This window comes from Pollicipes pollicipes, unplaced genomic scaffold (assembly GCF_011947565.3).
Source record: "Pollicipes pollicipes isolate AB1234 unplaced genomic scaffold, Ppol_2.1 Scaffold_7254;HRSCAF=8740_pilon_pilon_pilon, whole genome shotgun sequence".
NCBI classification, from domain to species: domain Eukaryota; kingdom Metazoa; phylum Arthropoda; class Thecostraca; order Pollicipedomorpha; family Pollicipedidae; genus Pollicipes; species Pollicipes pollicipes.
The window spans coordinates 120,813-148,545 of NW_023597049.1; the positions used below are offsets into that span (position 1 = coordinate 120,813).

Here is a 27,733-nt window from a genome sequence, read left to right on the forward strand (position 1 = left end):
CCGCACACAGACATCGACTACACTGCACCGGCCAGGCGGTCGCTGCGGCACCGCCGCCGGGGCCGACGCGCGCTCCCACCCAGCGCCGCAGCGCCAACATAGAGCTATCTGGTCACGGGCAGAGGTGAGTAGTGGCCCGAGCACGTCCGCTTCGTGGCGCGCGCCGGCCACGGCTGGTCGGCACGCGCACTGGCGCGCCGCCGCCGCGCCAACTTTGCCTTCCGAGACGCGACGGCGCGCGCCGGCCACTGCGGGCTTCTGGAACAATCCTGCGGGCGAGGCCGGTCGTCATCACGGGCCAGTCACCATTGACCTGCAGAATGGATGTGGCCACTAATTGCGGGGTACTGTGAGTCACTTGTCAGTGACTAACTGCTGCTCCTCGCAAACAGGCCTCGCGTTTTTGACGTTTTTTTTTCCCTTGAAACTGCATCTTTTTGTGGAGTTCGCCATCGGGCTTGTGAACAACGCACCGGACGGAACACAATGGACAGGCACACAGTCGTGTCTCTGTGACGGCACGCGATCACTGGCCCCGACCGCGCGCCTGCGGGCTGGTGTTCGCCGACCGACGCCGCCAGCTGACGGCACTGAAACTCTTCCAGCACAAGCCGACAGCGACGCGCCCGGCTGGCCGTCCCCCACCAGCGGTCGCGCTGCGCCAGCGGCGTAGCACGGTCCGCCCGGCTGTCGGCGGCGTACCTTAGTCCTTCTTGTCACCGTCCTCGGGGTCCTTGAGGGTGTGCCACTGGGCGATGGGCCGGCGCGGCGAGGCCAGCATGTCGGACCAGTGGCGCAGCTCGGTGCCCGACGCCGTGCAGCCCAGCACACATTTGCCTATCGGCTCGGACGTGCCGATCCGGTCGTAGTCGACCACGGTCACCACCAGCTGCACCTTCTGCTCGGCAGGCGGCAACAGCGTCACACGCGGCGCCGAACCGTCACCTGACCCCCTCCCCTCCCCCATCGCACCCGCCACCCCTGCAGCGAACGTATGCAAAGGCTGATCGAAACCACATTGCATTTATAATTGTTATGCCAGTTTGTTGCTAACCTGTCATTTGCCACGCTCGTCTCTGAGAATATCAAACACGCGTTTACCACCCAAGTGACCTTTGCAGGTGGCTGCAGGCCCGCCCCGCAGCCAACGGTGGCGGATACTGGATGGACGTGGCGGAAAAAGGACGGCCACGGCACAGTGTGCCTGACGTTACACCTCGATCGCTGTCGCTGTCCAAGTCGCTGGCCCTATTCAGCACGATTCGGATTGCTTGATATGCGCGCTCGACATGAGCGCAAGTGATGTGGAAAGACATGAGCGCAAATGAGTTTCACGTGTCGGATATTAAAACGGGGCAAATCCCATTTACTGCAAGAGAAAAGTTGTTACCTGCTGAACTTGACCAGAATGTCACCTTATTCCGAACGGTTGCTTTTTCGCAAGTGGTAATGATCAGGAGCAGCGATGTAGTGGTTGGCTGCGGACAGTTCATTAATGCTATCCCAGCAAGAGGCTCCTCTCCACTTTTACGTCCGCGTGGTGCAAAATAACACCGAGTAACATTATACTTGTCCGATGCATTAAGGCGCTGAACAAAATCTAGGCTGCTCTAAGAAAAGGAGCATCAGCCGAAATGAGAGGTTCCCTCCAGATAGCGTTCGGCCTCGCATGCTGCCAAAGCGTGAGGCGAAAAGACCACAGATGGCGAAACACACCTCAGATGATAGGTCTGTAGCATGAAGTGCGTGTTGAAAGCGTACAAAGCACTGCGTACCAAATATGTTGCGAACCTTCAGAATATGTTTCCGTGAAAACAAGGATTATCGTAATGTTTGACTGGCGACCTATTCCACGAATTTGGGTACGTGACACGGGCCAACCAGCGTTACAAAGGCATGTCGAGTGTCTCTGTAATCAGGAATTGTGCCTGAACCGCTGATATCACCCTACTGAAATACAATATAATGGCGTGGAGTCAAACGGTTTAGGCCCTAGAATTGCCGTCACTGTGCAGGACATAGCACAAAGGCGATTTGGAAAATTCGGATTCCGTTTCTGCGAGACGCGTGGCGTATGACAAGGAAGGCAGGTCACATGCCAGGCTCCACACTCATCCTGACCATAATTTATCAGGTCAGTGATCTTCATGTCTTACCTGGATCTGCTCGAATGGAACCTCGAACGTGAACGACTCATTATAGTAGGGGTTCAGGGTGCACTTCTTGATGCTGGTCTTCTTTTTCTTCAGGCGTTTACCGTTCTGCATTAAAGCTATCTTCACGTATGGATCTGAAATTCCACCCGCCACGTCACGCGCATCAGCATTCTCCTGGAACACCCACGCTCCAGACCACGCGCAATGCATGCCCACTCCCCCTCAGGTGGATGTCAAACAAAGTAGCCCGAGTAGGGCTCGGGACCTTTTAGGACACCCAAGCAGCATGCTGGTTGGCAGGCCGTGATGTTTCCGATGGCATGTCTGCCCCCTGTATGCACCCGCACAAAATTAAAAAAGAACCATCCCAACTCATCCAACATAGCCAAACTCAGAAGACGTACGCATCACTCTTTGATGACAAAACGTGTGTGTGTGTGTGTGTGTGTGTGTGTGTGTGTGTGTGTGTGTGTGTGTGTGTGTGTGTGTGTGTGTGTGTGTGTGTGTGTGTGTGTGTGTGTGTGTGTGTGTGTGTGTGTGTGTGTGTGTGTGTGTGTGTGCGCGTGTGTGCGTGTGTGTGTACGCGCGCGCGTGCGTGTGACTGTTGTCAACGTTGACTGACATTGGTGTCGACATGGCAGCTATTGACATTGGTGTCGACATGGCAGCTATTGGCACTGGTGTCGACATGGCAGCTATTGACATTGGTGTCGACACGGCGGCTACTGACATTGGTGTCGACATGGCAGCTATTGACATTGGTGTCGACATGACAGCTATTGACATTGTCATTCATGCACTGGCACGCTGAATGGCTGAGCGTCATTCCATATTTGAGTACTACGAGGACACGCATAATGACGACATCGATGTTTTACCACGTCTGAAAAATGCTTATTGCACTAATAAGCGAACCAGCAAACATAACCACTGATCTCACGGCCATCAGCTGGTGATAGTGATAGCTTGTGGTGAAATGAAGCTAGAGCACTCGGTCGCTTGGCCCCAAAAATATTTTCGCGCTAAGCCGAGTTTGCATATGCCGGCACCCGTGCCGTATAACTTTGCACGGTGCCCGTGCGATCGCTTCGTTCCCGGACCCGGCCAAAACGGTCGGAAAGCGCATTTTCGATTAAAGTGAACGCGCGATGCGATTGGATGATGGCCTCAATGTGTGTACAGCAAGGTTCTGCTTGCAGGCTTTTTCACCATGCTTCCATGGGTGAGGCGGTTCCGTGCAGTGAATCACGCGCCGCCTAGTCACCAGATATTTTCTGCATCGTTCGTTCTAAACGGCAGAGCCTTCAGCTTGGGAGTTAGCCGTCTTTACTGCAAAACATAGCGTGGCCACCAAACGGACGCGGCGTTGTACCGGTCTGGAGTGCTAAATTCGCTCACAGTACGCTTATATGCCGTTGGATTTGACCATGTCTTACACTGTAGACCTTAGGTACCATGTGCCTCCCAGTCAAGGGCCAACATTTTCATGGTACGGCTGCACACGGTTCCAGCGTAACGCCCCTCCTTTATTTATCCAGGCAAGAGTGTTCTGTTTCGTTGGCAAGACCCCAAACACTCTGATGCATCCACCGCAAGCCCCGCGACCATGGCTGGCCATCATGATTCCTGTCCGCCCCTGACGCCATGCGATGGGCCTGAACCAGGTCAATGGCTACCTCAATTTGGGTCCGGCTGATGTTTTCGTAAGTAAGCCTTTCGTTAAAGTAAGGGTTAAGCGTCTTTCTCTTCACGGACGTTTTCTTCTTTTTAGGCTTCCTGTTGCCAAGAAGAAGTTCTAGTTTTACATACGGATCTGAAAATGAAGAATCGGAGAACATGCCAGCGTGATATCCCATAACAGCGCGAAAAATTCCTTTTCCGTCTGCGTTTAAAACTCAATGACATCACACTATGGGGAACTGCGCCCAAAAACAAGACGATGTTGACGTCTTGCAGCAGCATCCAGTGACTCAAATGTGACCGATTAGTTTTTCAGATATCACGGGCAGCCCGTCATTGTCGCACGCCAATCATGATCTTTGTCAATTTTATATTTTTCCTAACGCTGCTGTGAAAGTAAAGAAAATTGTAAGAGTGAAAAGCGAAAAAGTGAAAGAAACACAGAAACGAGTAGCCTCGTAGCGGGCTTGTGTGTCGTGCTCACACGGCGTGCACGACAATAGACAATGCCAAGTAGAAGGCTTCCTAGCCCATTATAAGATCCCTAGTCACTCTGGGGTTCGTTACTTGTAGCTGGCCACGTCTGAAACCTGTGAGCTCAAGTGCAAAAATAACAAATCGTAACCCAAGATTTGCAGTCACAAAAAGAAAGCCTCATCCACAACGGCAGCTAAGGGGCACCAAAAAACTGCATCTGTATGCGTGTTGTCTCGCTGTACTGGGCACGAAAAAGACAATTATTCAAAGCGCGTCGCCTACAGCTAACGAAGGCGCACTTCCTGTGCTCACCCGATAGGCCACCCACGTCCATCTTCTTCAGGTTCTTGGCTTCGAGGATGACCACTGTCAGCTTGCCGGCCGTCGGGACATACCGCAGCGAGAAACAGATGTCTCCCAGCTTGTTTTCCTATAGGATAAACGTTTCAGTCGTCAAGGGACAGCTGGCGACGGAGGCCAGCCAACACCGAGTGTGTCGTCATTGCCGATCGGAGTCGGCAGCGCAGACACTGGGCTGGACTAGTCGTCTGTTTCTGACGGCTCTCTGGAGCACATTCGACGCAACACATACGATGAAAACGACGCCATTCAGAAGCAATGGAGTATTCGCCCCCACCCCCAACCCCTCACCTCCCAGTCGCTGGCACAGCATGAGAGCTTTGAACGGCTATGCCAGGGTCTCAGCGTATCTTTACTGGAGGTGTATGCGTGTGCAACAGTCTCGTGCGTCACACTACTGAACCTCAACAACCCAGAACTTAAACGATAACCGACTGTCGTGGCAACAAACCCTTGCGCGTCAAGTACCATTGTTTGTTTTTGCCATGCGGCTGAATTTCCTCTACTCCGTCCCCGGTATACAGTAAACAAAATATCTTATCCCAGTGCCAGTCCCAGTTGCCCACCATCCATCCCACCAACGAAATCAACCCCACCACATCCACTCCTGTCACATCCACATCACCTACCTCGCCACGGCAGAGAATCATTCTCATCGCATGCATATTTCGATTCAATGCGACCGAGTCCGACGGCCTTACGAAACATCGATCACTCTCGTGATAAAAGACGTCACACGGGTTCTGACCTCGTTATTTTAATCCGTGCCCAAATACCCCCGGGACCACGGTAGAGGTGGCCACAGCGGCCGAACCCTGCACTGTCCGTGGCATATCGTTGGCCCGATTCAGCGACGAGGCGGCGGTCTGCAGCTCACCGTCAGGCGAGGGGGGGGGGGAGGAGGGGCAGCTTCCGACGACCGCCGGCGCCGCGTGGCAGACGGCTGCCACACCGCCGGGAGAACCTGCCATACCACCGGGAGAACCCGCCGCACCGCCGGGAGAACCCGCCACACCGCCGGGAGAACCCGCCACACCGCCGGAGAACCTGCCACATTGCTTGGAGAACCTGCCACACCACCGGGAGAACCTGCCACACCGCCGGGAGAATCTGCCACACCGCCGGGAGAACCCGCCACACCGCCGAGAGAACCTGGCACATTGCTTGGAGAACCTGCCACACCACCGGGAGAACCTGCTACACCGCCGGGAGGGCAAACCGACAGCTGCAATGCAATTTTCAAGCTGCACTCACTTCTCAGGAGGCTATGAAAGCTGCGGACACGTTTCATTTCATGGAGGAGGCTAAGGAAGCTGCTGTGGCTACAATGGGAACCCCAGGGCTTTCATTACAGAACGCATGCCAGCTACCCCCCCCCCCCCCTTCCCCAGCCCGAGGGTGAAGCTGCAGTATTACTTGGAGATGCATCTGCATCGCAACATTTCGGAAGTTTTCCACGGAATGAATGGCGCTAAAACCAAGGAAGAGACGCCCAATTCTCATTTTCACTCCGAAAATTTGTTTTACAAATTCCATCGACCTTCCCACGCACCCACCCAGACGCTGCTTGCAGCAGTCTTGACCAGCGCTAAGAATCTGGTGAGCTCTCATCTTAAATGACCTTCGTTAAACGTCTTTGGTTGTGACCCATAAAGTACCTATTTCGCGACATTTATGATCAGTCGCAATATCCGTGCTAAGGCTATTACGGTTTGTTCAGAAATGATCGATGTTTCCGAAGATGTGATATAACTTCAGGGGCATTCAAAACGTCACATCCGGCTGAGAATGGGGTGCGTTTCTTATATCGCCCTAAGGTTACAGGCCACCATGTAGCTCTAACAAGTCTGAGGGTAGGCTTTTTACCATATCCCTAACCAAAGCCTGGTAAAGGGATGCTCACACGCGGTCTGAGCCGGGGTGGGGAGTTGTCAGTGAGCCTCCCCGGGCAACCCATCTGCCCATCGATCGGTGACGTCACGCCAGTCACCAGCGGTCAGAGTGGCGCCGAGCCCCGACGGGCGCTCCTAAGTCCTCACCCGGTCTGATCAGACGGGCCCTCCTAATCCCTCACGCGGTCTGACCAGGGATTAGGGCCCTCCTATTCCCTCACCCGGTCTGATCAGACGGTTCCTCACCACTCCTCAGCCGGTCTGGCCACACGGTCCCCCATCATCCCTCATCCGGTTTGACCAGACGGTCGGTCACCATCCCTCACCCGGTCTGATCAGACGGTTCCTAATCATACATCACCCAATCTGACCAGGGATTAGGGCCCTCCTAATCCCTCACGCGGTGTGACCAGACGGTCCCTCATCGCACCTCACCCGGTCTGACCAGACGGTCCCCCATCATCCCTCATCCGGTTTGACCAGACGGTCCTTTACCATCCCTCACCCGGTCTGACCAGACGGCCGCCCATCATCCCTCCTTCGGATTGGTAAAAAGGAACCTCTTCCCTCAGCCGAGATGATGGAGTGGCGCTCCCCATCAAAGAGTGCGGCAATTAAGGCCAGTGGCGATGGAGTCACCTCGACTTTCCGAGAATTTAACCTTGGTCAACAAACGTCAACTGGAAAGAAACAACAAAAAATTGGTGCCACCAATTTGGGAGGACTTTCACTGGCCCTGTCCTATCCTTTACGTAGGGTAATGGGAGGGTGGTTCCTATTTCGCACCCGGTCTGATGAAACGGGTTTTAAGAGTTCGTGTGTCGATAATAATCAGACCATCAGCATACCAAGAAGAACTGAATAACATCACATATCGGAGCAATTATCAAAATATCTCATAGAATTGCCCAACATTTCCAGCAACGTTCATGATCTCAACACACCATCGTGCGAGTTGAAATGCTGGCCGCGTCGAATGGACAACAGTATAACCCATTTTTCCGCTAAGATATACATCAAAGTGCACCAAACAACACCGACATCTAAGCTATTCTCACGTCTCAACACCGGTTTGTGAATTAAGTTCACCTGCGTCTAATGCTTCTACTGGCGTATGTTGCGTACTAAATATGCGGACCAGATACCTATCAACACTAATACTTTTGCAGTCGATAGATATAACTTTAGTCGTTCTGCCTAACAAAATCTTCTCGTGAGACCAATCGCTGAAGTGCATCGGTGTCGAAAGCATGCTTATTGTTTGTTGACAGCCAGCGGTAGTGAATCGTTGCGATGCGAATTTTTTTGAAGCCGCTTCGGACAGAATAATGCACATCAGCGATTGCATCTGACCGAGCATTGTCCAGAGGATCACAAGCCGTACTCCCAGAAACCTCTGAACTCTGAATCTACATTTGCCCTAAATCACATCGCACTAAAGTACTCGGCCAACGGCACGCACCCTACACGCATACACGTCGCCAGTGTCGTTACTACTGACCTCGGGCGGAAGCCTAGCGGCGACGCTCTGGCAGCCTCTACTCCTGAACTCGATACCCTGCATCTAGACACGGTCACTGCGCTCCGCCCCGCCCCGAGTACGCCGGCAGCGGGAGAGATACTCACAGGAGGAGGCGGCGGTCGGAGGCGACGACAGACACGGCGAAACGGGCGCCCAGGGCGGGGGGCGAACCAAGACAGGTCAGTCAGGCCAACAGAAAGGGCGGACATCAGCGTGGCAGCAGTGGTGTACCGTTGTACAATGCTGGTGAGTTGCTCCGACTAACACCAACTTCTCAGAGATGATGAGTTGAGCAATGCAGTAATGGTAACGAGCTCTGTGGCATGCAGTACGACTTTAGCTGATGCACAAAGTATACGTTGTTTAATCCCGAGACTGCCGGACGTGTCCAGGGGGAGGAGGATGTGCCACGTCCCATGCAGATTTGTGCTTGATTCACAGGCATACTTAGAATCGACTTCGGAATGAAGGAAGTTTACGTTGAGTCAGTTGAAATCGATTGCTTTGAAAATTTGAGGCAGGCTGACACTCAGACCTAAGTCAATCATTTTGAATGCAACTGTTTATGAGTCAGCTGAAATGGAAACATCATAAATGAAGGGATTATTCTAATGGTTCAAAAATCCAGTGCCTCCAGCTAGATCCATGGCAAAACTAATCGTCTTGCTTTCGGAATGGTTCCATAGGCCTCTAGGTACTACACTATCTGACCTTCGAACTCTGACCTCTAGCCTCTGACCTCTGAACTCTGTTCTCTAACCTCAGACACCGGGACCGACGATCAAGGCCCCCCCCCCCCTCCTCTCCATTGTGGCTAGCGACCCGACAAGAATTGGAGAGCATCCGTTAATTGCTGGGCCCTCACGTCCTAAAGGGGTATCTATTTTAACGCCAGTAGGAGTTTCTGAGTCGATACTAGTCCAGCTGCGTCGTTCAGAAGGCCTGCCAGGTCAGCGAGGCAACATATGCATAATGCATTCCTCTGAGGGCCTAGTGATCAACCGAGTGCCGTGGCCCCTGTAGTGCCAGAAGTGCATCCAGTATGTACCCCCGGCCGGGACCGAAGGGCCTATCAGCCTCTGACCGGAAACGGCGACGTGCCATCAAGTATTCTACACGCAGGGCCCTCTGCCCGGGAAAAAATCAGCGGTCTATACTACTAAAAGTAGCCTTGTTTAGGCGGGATCAAAACGGGGTAAGCAAAATTATTGCCATGGCCAACACGTGTTTGCACGAGCACATCCATCCGTGCTGAAATAGACTAGTTAGAAGCGGATTCCAAACAGATTTAAGCACGCGCGCTCGCAATCTTTGAAGCACAAACACCGATACGCGGTGTTGTAGTTTTCGACGAACCGAGTAACGTTGGCGGCCTCAGCCAACACCAGGTGACGGGCGCCGGATGGGCAAGAACGACTGTCTTCAAAATCTATTCGCACAGTTCAAAGCTATGACGGGGCATGAGTACCGTCTGCACGGTTTTGAGGTTCATCCTTCGAACGGATTGACAGTCACAGCGACAAAAATATAGATTCGACCGTTACGCGGTGCCGTTAATGCTCGTCTGTTCCCATTGCCAATCTGACAATAGCACAGACAAAATCTGCGGCACGTGATGCTTTTTATGCGTACAGATTACATTCATAAAACACTAAAAGGTACTATTTTCCGACACATGGTAGTTTTCGTCCGCCAGCTTCTACTGGCCATCAAATGTTACAAAAATCACTTTTATACCGGGAACGTGGGCCCTGAATGCGTTTCAACCTGTGGTTTCCAGCCAATTGCCTGAGAGATCGGGAGCAGTCCAGCAGTCTCGGGACTCGGTGAGCAAGAGAACAAACGTGAGAAAGAAGCGGACTTACTGCCTACAGGGTCCGAGCGGGGTGGCGGTGCGCACGGGTGGACGCAGACGAAAGGGCGTTAGCCAAGACAGACGGAGAGAGAGAAAGAGACGACAGACGGCACCGTTGGCAGCCACGGAGACAGGGCAGCGACGACATCGACATTCCGGGTACTAGGGCCGTTAGGGGTGCGCCGGCCGGGTGGGGGCCGGTGACACGGACATGGTGAAGACGAGCTACACAGTTGGCCGCCGCTCGTTATGTTCAAGCATTCGCGACGCGGCGTGACGAGAGGCAGGGTCAACAAGGCGGTGGTGACCTAAGGGCAACAGAGCGTTCATGGCAGGGCAGTGCTCTACTAGCAGAGGCGCTCAGCGGGTGGATCAAACCGAAAAGCACTCTGCTCCCGGCTAACACAGAGGAACTCTAGGGTCTACGTGGCCTTCCACCACCCCAGTGGGCGAGCGAGCCCAGCCGTCCGCCCGACGCCGGCGGACCGAGGCTCCGGCGGACCGTCGGCAGCCGTCGGTGCCCCGCCCTCGACTGACCTGGCCGCCGTCGCCCTCGACGCTGACCAGCTCGCGCCACTCCTCGATCGTCTGCGCCAGATCGATGGTACAGAGCGGCAGCTTGACCTCGCCGATCTGGTCGTGCTTGGAGAAGCGGTCGAAGTCGTAGATGGCGAACACGAGAGTCTTGCCCATGGCGTCGGCGTACGGGACCTGGCGGGCGCGGGGCGTCAGCAGCGGCGGCGGCAGCGGCGCCGGCGGTAGCCGGCTTCACGGTGTGGCGCCGAAGCTGGCTTTTACACGCGCTTAACGGAAGGTTCTCAGGCGACGCGAGCTGGCGGTTGACTCTCTTTCAGTGCGACATTACGCCCGTAAGAGAACTGAATTAGCGAAGCGTGGCGTCAGCGCCAGTTAAGGATGTCGTTTGACACCCGCTCAGCGAACCGTAGCGCAATTTTGGCAAAGGTGTGCTGCAGTATGAACCGCAGCGCAGCTGCGTGGTGGGAGCGATGACACGTTTTGTCTCCAGCCCGCCCGGTGCACCCGTGCGGGCTATACTTACCGCCGGCGATGTATGATGCTTGGTGGACCCGCCCAGCCCGAGCCCCCAGCTATCCACTGCACGCACATGCTTATTTCACCTGAGATAGAGTCAGGTGGCGCCAAAGTGTGCCGAAGAAGGGCTATTTATGGGCAGGGTAACAATATCACTTGAGCCCAGCACCTTGACGACTTCGTCGAGTAGCCACAAAAGAGAAACTGCTACAGGGCAACGGATACAACCTAGGATGTTAGCTGAAGTGGGTCGAGGATAATTTAGGGAGCTCACGGGCCGACTTTGCTAGTAACTCGACGCCGGAATGCCGAAGCCAAGCATGCTGGCGGGGAACAGAGCAGCGTCCTAGTCTGAGGGCCACATTGTGCCAAATTGAAGGACGGTTTCTATGAGCGCCTACATTACATTCCGACTATAGAGTGTGCGGGCGTGTGCATTGGAGTTTGGAGGTGCCAGACATCATGCGCGGTGTGCATTGAATGCTATCTATAGAAGGTGACACGTGTTGGTACACAACTGTAAGATGAAGTTTGCCATTCAAGCTTAGGCCCTCATCATATACGTATCCGAGCAATAGCAATTAAGTACCAACCTGCGCTATATATATACATATATATATATATATATATATATATATATATATATATATATATATGTGTGTGTGTGTGTGTGTATACAAGTTCAAGGAATGGCAACGAGCAGTTACATTCTCAATTCAGTATGCCTGTTGCGCCGGGTGCATGACATGTTTTATGAACAGTGTTGTGTAGGTCTAGGCAGACACGAGTGAGTGTGCAAGTTCCAAAGCTGCAAGCCATCAGCAGAGCTGCAGTATCAACTATCTCTCATCGCCAAAGCTATAGCAAAAGCAGTCCAACCCAAGCCGCCGCCAACGTTGGCCAATCTCTTCGAACCAAACCGCCCTCAGCCAACGTCACGGCGTCCCAGCGCGTCAGACCATTCCAGAAATGTGAAAACCATAACGGATGCAAGAAGGAAAACACTTACGTTCTGCTCACGATGAAAGAACAACCAAACCATCGTTACGAAGCTGCACATCATAGCATGGTGGGTGATTGGCACGGATGAAACACGGCTCAGGATGCGTGGACGACCACGGAACCTTCGGAAATCCACCGCTCCTAAGCCTTTAGGCACCACCAATTTGGACTAGTGACATTATTCCCCATGAAGATTCTGTTCGTGTGTTCTTTTATCAAATCACAGGCATTTTAAAGCACTTCGGCAGGGAGTAGGGAGTACCAGCGTATGATACGGTGAAACCACACAAAAGAGGTGAACTTTCGGAAAAGGGAAATGCTGTGTAGTTAGCAACAGTGCTCGCAAATCATATGGTCCTCACTGGTAAGCGTCGTTTATTTCGCACATGTAGCTTAGTGCTCTAGCTTAGTGCCGATATACTCTTTACACTACGACATTATCACAATAAATATAAGTCATTAACTGTTAAACCGTAACGAAATCGAGGCCACTTGGACGCAATGCATACGTCATGAGCAGCAATATAGCAAACCTAGAAATAAACTAAGAATGAATAATTCTAAGTTATTCTGACAATCCATTGCATGATTTGCTTGTATTCTTATTTATGTCAGCAAATCCCCGTTTCTTTCTTAATAAATATCGGCCTGTATAAATTACTTATCATAGTTCCCTTCCGTCCCAGCCATGATCAACAAGGCACATTAAAAAATTGGAGGCTGTACCTTGAAAGTAAACGTCTCGTTGAAAACTGGATTCAGTGTCTTCCTGTGGACCTTGGTCTCGAACTTCTTCTTCTTGTCGGGCAGGAGGTAGACTTTGACGTAAGGGTCGGAGGTGCCCCCCATATCCAGGGCCGGCAACTCCTCGCACTGGATCACTGTTACCGTCAGGTTGTTGGAGTTGAAGTCGTATTCCAGCTGCCGGGGTAGACAAAAAACATCACTATGCACTGAGATGTGGGACGAATGCAGGCAGAAACGTAGCTCGCAACTGCTATTCACAATACCACGCCGCCACACCACCAGGCGTGTCGCGGGTACATGCAACCCAAAAACATTGTGCTCTTCAAGCGCATTCCACACTGCAAGGTTCAACTTCAGAAATACACTGTGGGATCTCGGTAACGAATGTCGGTGTTGCGCCTTGGAAAAACGATGACAGCTGCGCACCACTGACGAATGTGATAGTCCCATCAGTGTCGCCACTGTCCAAGATTCAGCCATCCACACAACACTGATGATGTTAAGCGCGGTCTCAATCACATACCGCTGACTAAAATATATAGCTCATATAGTTCGACTAGCTTAAGTTCACCGTATATATATATATATATAAATGGATAAATATATATATACACACATATATATATATATATATATATATATATATATATATATATATATATATGTGCGAGCGTATGTGTGTCTTGGGCCAGGAGAAGTGTGCCATTTTACTAAACCTGTGTCGCAGTTTTTGCGAAGCGCACTTTGCGGTTTCAGTACTGTCGCCTGATGTAACTCACACAGCCGCAGAATAACTCGAGGTGATTTCGGATACTGACCTTGAACTGGAGCCGGCCGAGTTTCTGCTCCGACTGCTTGCTCTCTCCCTCCTCGGCAATGTCCTCGGCGTTCTCGGTGAGCTCCTCCATGTCGGGCTGCACCTTGAGGACGGGGCGTCGCCCGGCGGGCGGGTCAGTGTGGCGGCGTGGTAGCTCGAGTCCCCGGCGCCCCGTCATTAAAGGGTTCAGTGAACTTGGGGCTTGCGGCGGTGTTGTTTTATGAGTGGTCGTTAACTGCTCCGTTTCTCACCGTGCAGGCTGCAGCGGCCGCTTGCGGTCCATGCACACAGCCGATTTCATGGTAAGATGCTGCGCACATAGCCAAGAGGACGTAAAGAGCAGTGACCTCTTGCAGCTTGTCTTCTTGCGCATGCCAGTCTATTCACACGCGCCCGGGTGGCCGGTTAAATGCCCTGCGCTCTGGTGGGGGATGGTCAATTTGACCCGCTGGGATCTAAAAGACCTAAGAGACCTAGAAATATACACTCACAGGGAGGGATGACCTGTTTATGAGCTAGCTAATGTCAAAATTTTGAGTTCCTAGGTCATGAACATAAGGCTTCAATAAGGTCAAACAAGGCCAAAATCTAGATTGGTGTCCAAAGTGTCCCCAGACATACAGCGGTTTGAACCTAGGGTTCTGTCTTAACTTAAAGGTTACTGGTATTCAGTTAAGGTTCATGGCCTAGTTTTTTTAGGTCATGGTGATCTAAAACCCTACCACCTTGTTTTGATTTTGGCATGTGAATCAGCGCCATGGATTACGCTAGGCGGTATGTTTGTAAAAAATGTGTTGGCCTTGGCCATTTTAGGTCGGTAGCCTATTCTGACGTATACAAAGTCCCTGTAAGACGTCTGCTGCGGTTCCTCATTAATCAGTTTGAAATGGGCACCAGAGACTAGCTGACCCTGGGCAATTTAAGTCCGTTTTATCATGAATTAAATTCACTTGTTTATTGGCTAAGAAACTATATAAGAGATATGTGGCTTTGTATAACACTCCATTGTTGCATCAGATTGAACAATTCACTAGAAATTGTCTTAGCTGACAACCGCGACCCGATCTTGACCTGCATAGGTCAGCGACCTTACAAGGTAAATCGAAACTTTTTATATAAAAACATCTGCCATTAAATTGCGTACAGCTATGCAACCCTTGGCAAGGCTACGTCGCACCGTTCTGAACTTAGTCTGGAAAAGCCTTTCGTGGGTGAAATGGACCTTCACCCGAGCGCGTGTTATGTTATTTTGCACCGCGCTCCTTGACATACATACTCATGTCGAGTTATTGGGGGGCGCCCGCAAGCACGCTGAATGGCATTGCAGGCACACACATCATCACACGTCAGCGTGGGATTGAACATGGAAATAAGTATGGACCTGTTCATGGCCCATCTGTACTGTCGCGTTGCCAGGCGGAGTGTGTCTTCCGCTAAGCTATACATTTTTGCAACGCATAGAATGAGCGCACCCACTAAGACTGTTCCATCCCAGATCGTTTTGCTACACAAACGCATGCGCAAAAGGGAAGGCAAGGACGTTGCTCCTCCCTGGCAAGGCAATTCAATGTTGTAAGGCTGGTCAAAATCTTTCAGGACACACGGTGCATATGGAAAAACTCGGATTGTGCACAGGCATATCGATCAGAAAAGAATCGGCAATAACATTACCTCTCCGCCTTCTCCTTCTTTCTGGAGTGACCAAACATCACAAACAGGAATTAGGGCATTACATTAACTCGATAAGGTAACACGCCTATCGTTAAAGCAAACCGACGGCACCAAGACCTGGTTAGCTGGATTATGTTTTCATTGTGACACCGTGGCGTGGAGCGGAGATGGGATTCGAATAGGGGCCTCTACGTCTGCGGCGCGACAAATATGAGCAACGACCGCGCCAGCGATGGGAGCGGGCTACCCAACAAGTCCACTGTCCTCAGCAGCGTCGTTGTATTGGAATACAGGCTATAGGTGTAGTGATCCAATAGCGTTGACTTAGTGTGCAGGGATAGGATTGGTTCATGCCTCGCGCCGTTTATGAAGACAGGTCGCTTGAAGAGAATATGCTCGTGCTCGCCGTTTGATGCGGACGGGAGAACCTCGAAAAAGCTGGCGGGGTTTATGTCTACGAATTAACATTTTCGTTTCCAAATCGCGCAAATTACTGTGCTCAACCTCCCCAAAACACTGCCATCTTATCGCAAAAAAGGCACGTGTGACAGCTTTCAGAAACAGGCGCGTCTCCGGGTGATCAAATGAATGCCGGCATACCACCAGCGGCACAGTCCATGACACGATCAGGTCACGTCCAACATTGAGTTCAAGACAGTATGATTGTTACCTTCTCTTTGTAGGCACTTCCCAAGAGCTGCACCGACTTCATGTCCACGCCCTTGCCACCTTTGCCTTTGGCATCTTTGCTTCTGCGCTTTCGGAAGCATCGTCTGATGCAGCAGAAGCAGATGCCCAGGATGAGGATTCCGATGCCTGAGGAACCAGCTTCTGTCAACTGCCGTCACCACCGCAGCACATGGCTGACGTCACGGGAAAATCTCCAATGACGTCACTGAAACGAATAGGCCGGGATGGGCGGAGCAGAGAAACGCACGCGGGGAAGGCGGCATGGGTTCAGTTCCCGTCAGGGAGCAGTCTGCTGTAGCAGCAGGGAAGGCATCACCTTCAGCAGGAAGTGGACCATAACTTCGGCCGCCGGTGGCCACGGACTGAGCATGCCATTAAGCTCTGTCAGCCCGGTTGGACTCCATTATACCAGGGTCAGATATTCATGAGCGTAGGACATTCCAAAAAGTGGGCTAGCCTTAACCCACTTAGAGTCTTGTTCTTGCCATACATCGCATTGAGTTGATGCAAAATGTTTAAAAAGTAGGTGGTCCACGACCCACCCGACTCATCAGTCCCCCACGTTAGTGGTTAATGGCATGTTTCTCAATGGTTGAAACAGTTGGCTGGCGTTGTTAGCATTTACACATCGGGTTTTGTTGGGAAAAAATGCGCCCACAAGCAATCCGAAGAAACAGGCTGCACATGGTGGCGTTGCAACCAGCACTAGATCGCGACACCGCGCACAAGAATCATGCCATTGACAGGAATATGACGCTTCTGAAACGCTGGTCATTGATCTGATTATCCAGTCATCGATTGCAACAGCGTAGTGGGCGTATGCGTGGCCACGGATAGGGCTTCGGACGGGGATCGGTCTGTCACTGTGTCGTTCAAACAAGCATGAGCCACCCGTCACCTGCCTACGACAGGTGGCACCAGCTGGGCCTGACGGGGCAGTACCCTGGCTGAAATAGCTGTCAAACGGGGAGATCGGCGTCTACCGTGTTACGTAGGTTCTGCTACGTAGGTGTGCAACATGCTATTATTTTCGTCGCACTCCAGTAAGTATTGACGCACCGCGCTTAGGCACATCCTCCAAAAAAGGCCGAAGGCAAGGTCTTGGGCTCCAAACCGCAGCCCCCACCCGCCATCCTCCAGGGGCCACGGGGCAGACACGCTCCGTGCGGCCTGTCCTGAGCGTTGTAGCCTGGCGGGGTCCACGTTCGCGGTCCGCTAGCCGTGCTTTCCCGTGGAGCCCGCGGTGGGGGCCGGCCGCCGCCCTGTTCGCCGCCGGCGGACGGTGTGGGCGGTGCGCGCGGCCGCCGCCGGCGCTGCCCGCTCAGCTGGCCTTGCCTCAGCGCGCGCTGCAGCTATTGATTAGTGCCGCCGTCGGCGCGGCGGCGGCGGCGGCGGCGACGGCGGCGGCGGCGGCGGCAGCCGGTTTCGACGGGTACCGGGTGTGTATTCGATAGCGACCGAGCAGAGCACTCGGCACACCTGCGTGCCGCGCCGGCCAGAGCCTGTCAGCTGCACCAGCTGGTGAACGTCTCGCAATGCCGCCCTGCTGACGTGGTCCACGTGCTTGTGGGGCGCGGTGAAAACATCCCCGTGACTTGTGAGGCCTGCCTTACGCTTGCAAGGCCTCCCGTACGCTTGAACCCGATTTAGAGCAGTCAAATAGCACAAACATGCATGCCATTTGTACCGATGACGTTCGGGAAGAATGAGATCATGCGCTTAGTTAATTTTGTACGGCGTTGAGACGCCTCTGAGCTAAAACCAGCGCACCCGAGTCCGTTAAACATCAAAGCCACGCATAAATATGCTCTAGTCTGTTCAGCTCGCTTTGCATTTAAGGGCCAACCAGCGTAATGGTCCCACAAAATATTGGACGCTAAAATTAGATCTCAGCGGCAGTGGCGGCAGTCCACCACGCCGCCCCACTCACCTATCAGGATAGCGATGAGGGCCGGGAACGGGATGCCCATGGACTGCGCCATCTTGCGCGTGCCCGCCTCAGCCTGCTTGAGGATGATGTCGCCCTGCGACTCGGTGGTGGTGGTGGTGGTGGTGGCGGCGGCGGTGGTCGCCGCATCCTCTGGCGCGGCCGTGGCGACCTCCTGCGCCGCATCGCCGCCCTCGTCGTCCGCCGCACGACGCAGTCGCGCCCGCATCCTCAACCCTGTCGGCCGGTCGGCACACACCCTCAGCGGTGCGAGCGCCGCGCGGCGCCGACGGCCACCAGCCGTCACCTGGCGCCGACGGCGACAAGACGTCGAAGACGGCGCCGTGCGTCACGGCGGGAGGGACGGACGGAAGGGAGGGGGCGCCACGTCGCAGCTCGGTTGAGTGGGGCTCATGCCCGCTGCGGGACGCGTCAATCAGCTGCAGGGAAGGGCTGACGGATTCCAGCGTGCCGCCCTCGCGGGCCGCGCGGGGTCGCCCGGCCTTTGCGTCCGCTTGCGGTGCGCTTTGAACACGGATGTAGGGTTTCAGGCTGACTGGACGAGCATCTGGCGTGTTCGGCATATCTCCAAAGGCTCGCTGAAGATATGAGAGATATGCGAGAGAAATATGGGATATGACTGTGCTTACGAGTGAGCATTCATTCAGTATGCATTCATTTTACATGCAGGGTAGCAGTCATCCGATTTTATTTTAAAACGGCAATGATGTACTCGGGGTGGAGACGTCACACGTCATCCCAGCCAGCTGTTATACTGCTCTCACCCATGTATACCTTAAGACGCGTGCAGTAAAGAAAACAAACCATGTTCATCAGAAGCGCGGTCGTTCTTTATAAGATCCTGTTTCCTGATCCTGTTTCCTGATCCTGATCCTGTTTTGGCTGTGGTTCTGTGTGTCTTTATCTTGTAATCAATGGGTACGGACTGGGATCATCTTGGGTCCCACGAGGGATCACAATCGCAGGAAATCATGGGCTTTGACGTCATGACGCGGAATCGTTTCGCCCCCAGCTTTGCAAGTGACAATTTCAGCACCAGGCTTTCGTGATCTGATAACCCGTTGATCCATATTTAACCAAACTATGCCGGCAATGCGGGGCGGTGCTGCATTAACGGGTGAGAGCGTCCGTTAATAGAGCACCCCTTGGGCTATTTTAAGAACCTACGACTCCCTGCGAGACTACCCAAAACCTGTCGGGATGTAAACGACAGTTCGAAAAAAATTTGAGCGCCAGTACATACTCCGCGTCCATGTTAGTCAAGGAATGCCACACTGACATCTTTCACTTCTTGCTGATGTCTTGCTGATGTGCAAATCACTCACATTTTGGTAGAGTCGGTGAACATGGTTGTGCAGTATCCGTAACAATCAGTTGTTGCTGACATTTGATCCAACAGCGCATTGTTATGCCTTAGAATCATACCATGATATTGACAACGCTGATGGGCTATCCGTCATGTCAGGACAAGCCGGTCAGGAAATCGGGCCAGCCCAATGTGTATGAGTTTCCTGCTCTTATGTTTCACATGACTTCTAGTATTCGCTGGTTTGGGCAATGCGTTAGTTAGGCTTACTTTGGATATAGGTTCCTGCATTCACATTGATTACCCACCGACGTCACAAATTCCCTCAGCTCAGCAAGTCACAGTTGACCATGCAAGCCCAGTACTAATGCCATTGCGCGAGCTCGAGTGTTATGGCCGCCCCGGAGCTCGGGTCAGACCTCGATTTGACAGCTTTGACTGTATGCTAGTCCGAGTCCCGGGATAGCACACAGTCAAACCAGGCGGTCAGTCACACCGAAACATTTCAAACAGGAGGGAGCAAGAAGTGACGGGCATTGTATAAATAGCAGGGCATGAATAGTAAGAGCATAACTGGCCATACATCTTTTTGGATGTGATACCATAATCCGGCGACCAGATTCGTCTTTTTCTCCTCCGTAATGTGTCGAAGTAATCGCGTTACATGCGTGGAAAATTTGGAAGACCTTACGCCAGGAACAATACAATCATTAGGGGACGATTTGTTTTTAGCACCGAGTAGCTTGCAAGTAAATATTTGCCAACATTTGGGGTTTTACCTAGGCCCTAAGGCTCTAAAGTCTGATTGGCGCGTCACTGCCCCGAGACATCACAGCAGGATACCGAGCCTAAAAAGGTACCCCGAATCCAAAAGCAGCGCCTCTATGCGACAATGAGGGGCCCCTTGGCTGGAAACGCCCGATGACCCGATTTGGCGCGCTTCTGGGCGGGGCCTGGCTACGCTACTGGCCAGAGAGGGGTTGGGGAGGGGGGAGGGGGGAGGGGGGGGTACCCCCCTTACCAGTTCCGGTGGATGAGTGTCTGCGTGTTACTTTCTTGTTTTTTTCTCTTGCATGTTCTTATCTGCTTTACTTTTGACACGCGGCTGCAATAGCCACGCTGCATTGTAGAGGGCCTTTTGGGCGTAACAAATACAAACATGCAAACAAAATCTCTTCCGTTTTCCGATCACGTGCCTGATATTTGAAAGCCAAGATCATAAACGGAACGGTGGAATCTCCACGAATGCTACGAACATCACTGCAGGCTATCATACCTTTGATCTTGGATGGCCTTGTACCCACAACTTATTCATGCACAGCGATGATGCGGCCATTTGCAAGTCTATCTGATCCGACCTTTGCTTTGAACAGCTGTGGAGTCACAACCGACGCACGCTAGTCATTTCGGGTTCCGAATGGCGGCAGCGTGGCTTTACTTGACCTCAACTTCAAGACTGTATCTGATGTGCGCCCTCCCGAGCGACCTCGGCAATCTCCGGCATGCATGTCGCTCAATGTAAGCCCAATTGATTCTGTGAGAATCTCCCTGTAAGTCTAATTGACGCTTTGAGAATCTCATTGTAAGTCCAACTGGCACCTCAAAAGTATTTACACCCGCAACTTGTGCGAACTGTGCCTATAACATCTCGCACAACGCAGTGTCTCTGCATTTTCGTCACACCAACCAAAAAAAAGAAAGTTGTGCCTACGTGGTCACAGATGATAAAACCTTGAGACTTCAAAACAATACGTATAATCGCCATGGTTCAGATGGCCCAAACTCTCTTGCGTTTTGTCGAAATGCTTAAGAAATTCTTCTGAAAAAGCGAAGTGGAATCGAACCAGCTTCAATGTATGTCCAGGGGCAAACTCCTTGCGTCACAAATGCGTCGCAAATCACATATTTTTGACTAGGTGCAAACACTTCCTTCACCGCTGGGAAGAAGTAATTGATCACGGCGGACAGATTTTTGGTGCCAACTGTCTTTATTCGCACGCGCCCGAGTGGCCGGTTGAATACCCTTTGTTCGGGAAGAAGGGGATCAAGCTGACCCTCTGAGATCACAAAAAGTAAGAAGGCTAGGTGCACCAAATTCACAGGCTGAGCTGGCCTGTATGTGAGTGTACTTGCGCCAGGATTTGGGGTCCCTAAGTTATGAATTTTGGGTCGACCAGATTAGTGTTCAAAGTGTTCCAGACCTCCTCATGCAACAGCTTTTGACCTACATATCCTGAGCCAAAGTTCACTTACGTGCATTTAAGCGTGGTGCCCTTGTTTGACCTCTGGAAAGACATATTGATCCAAAATCCTACGAAATTGCTCTTATTTTTGCATTTGAATAAGCGTCAAGAATTACACTAGGCGGCATGCTCCTAAAACCAAATGCTGACTTGGAGAATTGTAGGTCAATGACTTACTCTGACCTTTAAAAAGTCCATGGAAGATGTCTGTTGCGGTCCCTGTTATTAATAACTTAGGAATGAACATCCTAAACTACACCACGCGCCAAGGTCTAGAGTAAAAAAAGCAGCTTGGCCTAGACCTCAGTCGAATCTTCACAGTGCATGCCGAGCCCTATGCTAGTGTAATTTGCTGTAATACTTAATCCAGCTTTTATTAACCAAGAAACTATCTGAGATGTATATGGCTTTGCCTAACAATCCGCTGTCGCATCAGATAGCACGTTCCTCCAGAAAATGTCTTCGCTGATGTTTATAGCCTGACTTTGACAAACATAGGCAAGCGACCCTGCAAGGTACATCTAATTTTGATGCAAAAAGATCCGCTGTTCAGTTGCATACAGCAACGGAAACTTAAACGCGGCTACATCGCACCGTTCGGAAACTATGTTGTAAAAACCTTCGGCAAGGGCCAAATTGACCACTTACCCGTACTACGAGTGTTATTCTCTCCATTTCCGTTTTTGTGAGTATACGTACAACCACGGATGAGAACTACGCAAGTAAAGTGTGCGTTGTACGGCACGCAGGGGCGTAGCCGAAGAGGAGTTTTTGGGACGATAAACCTCCCTTGGAGGTAACAGTAGCCCACTCGAGCTGAAGACGCCAGTATTTTTTTGGCAATTTATGTCACCCGTGGGGCTTCTAAAACACAACAACGGGCTTGGAGGCATTTAAATAAGACCTGGTCTGAAAAATCCCTGAAATCCAAAACCAGCACCCTTTCATCGACGAAGAGGATGCTTTGGCTGAAAGAACCCACTATAACCCAATTTGGCCGTCTCTTGGCCGAAATCATGTCTACACCAGTGACCTTATGCTTTTAAAAAGCTCGTGCTCCAAATCAAACAATAATGCGGTCAAGAGATATACTTAGTAGTCAGTAAGGTCGGATCATCTCTCTGTCGGAAAAATGCGGTCCATTTTATTATTCAATTGATTTATTTAGGCTACCCTGACTTGTATTTGCTTCCAGGTGGAGTCGGGATTGACTCAGGAATCAGACAAATTTTGCGTCAAATCGAGACAGATTCATATGAAGCGTTCCGTTAAGTGGAGACAGAGTTGAGTCAACATAAATGTCTAGATTCGTCAGTTAGTCGACTAAGATGCAAACGCAGATAAGAAAATATCTTATTTTGAAAGCTTTCGTGGATACAGGATTAAGTGTTTGATAATGCTGTTGTCTTATTGTTGGAATTCACATCGCATGAGGACTTCCTTATAGTTTATAAACCGTTTAGTTCCCAAACTGTTGCGACTGGGATTGACTACATCAGAGTCGATTATGGAACTGAGTCATATCTCCTTGTGTCGGATTGGGACACAACTCGAAGCTGCGAGTCGGAGAATCAGAATTTAAATAATCTCATGCCATGTGGCTTGGAATTGGAATCGATTCGCCTGAATAGAACCGAGCACAAGTGCGGTGCTACTTAGTCTCATCCTCCGGTTTTACCATATAGCACCTGGGCGAACAGACGCACGGGTCACAAATGGTCAGCCTTCCCCGCACAGCGCAGCCAATCCAGCAGAGGTTCACCCCTCCGAGCGAAGACGTAGCTGATGCAGGCGACACTGAGCCACGAGTGCGCATATGCCTAGTCAAACACCATGACAAGCCTTTCGATAATCTAGTTGCTATGCGGCAGGGCGGTCGTCTTGGTCGCGCTTCTGTTGGTCTGGGCTTAAAGTGTCGTGTCATGCAGATTTACTGCTGTGGGTGAGCAACAATGAAAACATTTCCAAAAATGGTTGCGGGCTACGAAAACAAACTGAAATTTTGGCCCATTCATGTCAAGCATCGCCATAGGCGTCAAGTTCAATTATCAGGAAATGCCTCAAAAAGTCTCCAAGAGCATGCACAGCAACGCCCCTCGTGGAACAACAAAGCTCGCCCTGAACGAACTGAATGCTGATGTGGTCTAAGCAAACGCGAAATAAACGAAATGATTTCAACCCATTACACTTAGAAACAGCCGATGCACAGAATAATTTGACAAAAGGATGGATGGGACGGATGTGACGCGGTTTAAACAACATTGTCATGCAAATTGAGCAAGAACTTTTTGCACGCCCATGCCCACTTCTTGCACGCTCAAAACCATTAACGTTGACATCCACCATCGCTGTTAAGGGATGCGTCGTATCTGCTGCCTGCCTGCTGGTCACCATTCGGAACGGAGTCACTTATTTATAAGTTGAGATTTTCAGTCGAGCTGGCACTTACAAATTGACGTCATATAATCACATGGCTGCAGGTAGTGGTCGGGCTTATTGGACAAACACCCACGGGTGTTTGGTGATTGATTTGCATGTGCACTGTTCATATATGTGTCACCTTACATAACCATGAATATCTTCAAACACATAAACAGGCTATCCACAAATAATACACCTTTGCATTTCTTACCGAGGAATGCGGAGCCCTTCACATAAAAAAGGCTTACAGTTCCTGGTTTTCGGCGCCCTGGGTTCAAAGTTTATATGTTGGTTTAACGGCAGTTTTATTCAGACCAGCTCCTGGGAATGAGAACAGCTCGAAGCATTGAGTGCGGTCAATGCAATGTTATCTAATGCCACAACGTCTTTAACCAGCACCTCCTGGCCTATGGAATGCCGTTAACTCAACATGAGAACTTCGACTTCAAAATGCGCAGTCGTTTTGGTGCCTCGTCGCATCAGTCGTACCCAGCACTTCTAAACTGTAATTTCAGCACAATCTGAACGTTTGGCGCAGCAGGAGCAGTGCCATGCTGGACGCCACGCACGTCTCGCCGTGCGGTCGCCCCATGATCACGAAATAATCCAATCCAAGTCTCCGATACCGATCAGGGTGCGGTGGTGTCGGGCGTCGTCCACGGTTAGCGCCCCGTCGACAGGGGACGATCAGCGCACCAGCACCACTCCCAGGACACCACCACACTCCGCAGCACCATCCGCCGCCTACCTTTGTGCTCGGACTCCGCTGGAGGGCGTGGAATCGGGGTCTACTGGCCGCTCATAGCCGTGCCGACCGGCGGCCACAGTCAAGATGGCGCGGGGGGAAAATCAATAGAGGCGCTGCGCAGGGCCGGGCCGCTCTCCCCATCGATATGAGGCCGGCCGGCGGCGCAGCCGGACCCCGGCACCGACGCGGCCGCCGCCCCGCCCCCGCTACCGCTGCCGCCGCCGCCGTCGCCGCCGCCGTCGCGCTCGCCGGGGTCTGCGGGTCCTCCGGTGTACCCACCACGGGGCGCTGGCGGTCGCCGGGCCTGGTACCGCCGCCGTGCTCGCCGGGGCCTGCTGGCCCTCCGGTGTTCCTGCCGCGAGGCGCTGGCGGCCGCCGGGACCGGGAGCGCCGCCGAGCCCGGCTGACGGTCCAGAGCGTCGGCAGGCCGCCGCGCTCGGTCCGGAGAGACCCTCCCACCGCAGTCGCGATGGTCGTGCTTGGGTGCCGGCCCTTGCACCCGGCGGCTCGGCGGCCCAACTGGCGGCGGCGGCGCTACAGACGTGCCCTCGCGGTGTCGTGCGAAACGTGCCGCCATGCGAATGCGGGCTCCAGGTCGACCTTAATTATCCATGCCATTGGCATAGACTGCCACGGCAGCTGCATTGGGCTGTATCGGATTGCATAGCAACGCTCTGTCCCGAGAATGCCTCGTCGAAATTCTTTCGCGAATCTTAGTACGTACGATTTTCACGATGACTATGATATCTGACACAGAAAGCATGCCAGGTTGATATCCGATGTAGATGTATAGGTATCCGGCGCAGATAGCTTGGTGCAAAAGTCAGACCAGCGTGTATTGTTTGGCGATTCGTCACCGCTATCGCTTCCCTCACCATGGCCATTCACGCCACACGTTCCGTTCCGTTCCGTTCCATCTCACGAGGTCTGGAGGGGCATCCTGGAGAGGATTGATGGCTGTCCAGCTGGCACAGCGCCCGCACCGACAGGCCTTGGGGCGTCCCAGTGACCCAGTCCACGTCAGCACGCATGCGCACAAGGCGATGGCCCGGCACTGCCGTTACCCCCGTATGGATCAATGATGAGTGACCACTTGGAGTGGCGAAGGTTCCGACTCGGAACGAACGTGCATGCAGTGATAGAGGTACTCGTCATCGCGGCAGTGAAGCCCCAGAGATCTGGCATGACCACACCAGGGTGTCAAAAGTGCAAACACTCCAATGACCAGTGGTAAAATTGCCCATATGTCTAAATACTTACTTTGAATTGAATTTGGCTTTTATGTTTCATTTCCAACAGTCTACCCGAATGATTCGCAAGCTGTTATAAGTGTACGGCGTGTCGATTTTTTTAGAATCGCGACAACTTGCCCGTCACACGGAAGAGGAATATACATGCTATGCATCCGGGGTGGCAATAAATACTCGAATTATGCTTTTCGCCTTGATCATCACGGCATCAATGAATTACATAATCATCGAGCAGTCCATAACCGTTTAAGTACTGTTGTACTGTATTATTGCTTGATTGACTGGTGATAACGAAGGTTTGGATTTTGCAACGATGCTGTCGATGGCAAATGAAACCGAGTGGCTTCCACATTTCGGATTCCTCTATTGTGTACACAAAGTTAAGGGGATTTCCAGAAATTTGGGGCCCTCAAGAACATGTTGAAACATATTATTTCGTCCACCGTGCCAGCAAGTCGTGCGACGTTTTCAGTCAGGAGGCTCGATGCCAGGGGCGCCATGTGCGGGTGCATTTTACGTTCTTTTTCACCATAGAGGATCTTATCTATCGACAAGTCTGGTTCGGCATTAAAACCTGGAAAGAGGCTGCAAGACCTTTAAAATAGTTTTGCCTTACATTTTATCCCATTAACACTGTAGGTGATAGATCAAAATAAGCTCCAGTGGCAATTCAACGGCATCTGAGTTACACCCCTTCGGCGTGGTTGTCTGGCTGCTATAACTCGCCTAGTCGCCCAACCAAACAATCGCGATCAAAGGAACGCTGGCCTCGTGCACCCTTATTTAAAATTGAAAAGATCTGAGTGCATATCTTGGAAGTGCTGACCCGCGGGCTCGTTGAACAGAAGCGCATTTTTCACCGGAAGAGTGAAATGCGATGTTGGTGAGATGTTTTTGCATAGGATGACGTAACGTTAGCATGCAGTTTTAAAGTGATTCTGGATATCACGGGCACCGATTTGTATTCTTTATGAGCGCCCTGCCCTTCTCCCAACGTTAGGCTGCCCCCCCCCCCCCCCCCCTCCAATATGGCTGAAGTATTACGAAAGCGCAGGAAAGTGTTAACTATCACACAACGACGATCTTTTTTGATATTTGTTCATAGTGTCCTCGGGGAGGGTGCAGAGGGGTAACTTCAACTCGCAACCTTAATATAGTGTCCTCAAATGAGGGGTAACTTTAGACGTTGGTGTAAGCACAGGAAAATATTTTATATTGATATTGGTGCCACTGATTCTTCCGTCTCTTGGAGACTCTTTTATTACCAAACGCTATTTGGTTTTCTACCGATGATGGGCTTCAAACCCAGCAATGCTTCAAATGAAGCTGAGACCCGAGCTGCTTTTCTGCAAGGTGTCATGAGAAAACAAAATCGGGTAACAGAATCTGTTCCTTTTGGGAGGGGGTATTGTAAGCCCAGAGTATTGGTCCACTTCAGCTACAAAATAAGAAACAAAACAGAAAACGAAAGGTTGGCCGGGACGCACTTTTTACCTGATTCGATGCTGAACATATATGACGCCAAATGCGGACCGAAATTTTCTCGGGCCGCTAACGATTCAAGAGCAAATCGTAACCCATATAGAGAAACACTGTTTTACACGGGAGGAGTTGCGACCTAAATCCAAGTATAGACAATAAGATTGGAGAAGATTATGTAATCTGGCCAAATGGTTTGGCCCAAACCTCATAACTGGGTCCGTTAGTACAGCCTGATATGCACCGCCCACGGAAACGACATATATATGCTTGCCTTATAGAGCAGTACACATGCCAGCACTAGACCACCCCCTACCTTTGCAACACAAAGTCGTGTTTACTATCACCGCCAGATAACAAGCACAAGTTGAGTGGATAAGCGATGCAATAAACTTTACACGGCTAGGGCCATGAGG

At 51.8% G+C, this 27,733-nt stretch overlaps 1 protein-coding gene across 5 annotated transcripts; it reads right to left on the bottom strand.

Moving 5' to 3' along the window:
• Positions 1-703: 703 nt before the first annotated feature.
• LOC119110996 (synaptotagmin 1) lies at positions 704-24,695 on the bottom strand. 5 transcript variants are annotated; one of them, XM_037234814.1, is made up of 11 exons: positions 24,589-24,670; positions 24,052-24,161; positions 17,853-18,086; positions 15,903-16,048; positions 13,563-13,664; positions 12,724-12,918; positions 12,005-12,007; positions 10,480-10,653; positions 4,626-4,743; positions 2,157-2,290; positions 704-898 (listed from the first exon to the last, which is right to left on the bottom strand). In XM_037234814.1, exons 3-11 carry the CDS (start codon positions 18,076-18,078, stop codon positions 704-706), a joined length of 1,293 nt encoding a protein of 430 aa, XP_037090709.1. In that variant the 5' UTR covers positions 18,079-18,086; positions 24,052-24,161; positions 24,589-24,670. The 5 variants fall into 5 exon arrangements, with proteins under 5 accessions (XP_037090709.1, XP_037090711.1, XP_037090708.1 ...); XM_037234816.1 differs by lacking the exon at positions 24,052-24,161 and having other exon boundaries at positions 4,626-4,734; positions 24,589-24,695; XM_037234813.1 differs by lacking the exon at positions 24,052-24,161 and having other exon boundaries at positions 24,589-24,695.
• Between the last annotated feature and the right edge of the window lie 3,038 nt (positions 24,696-27,733).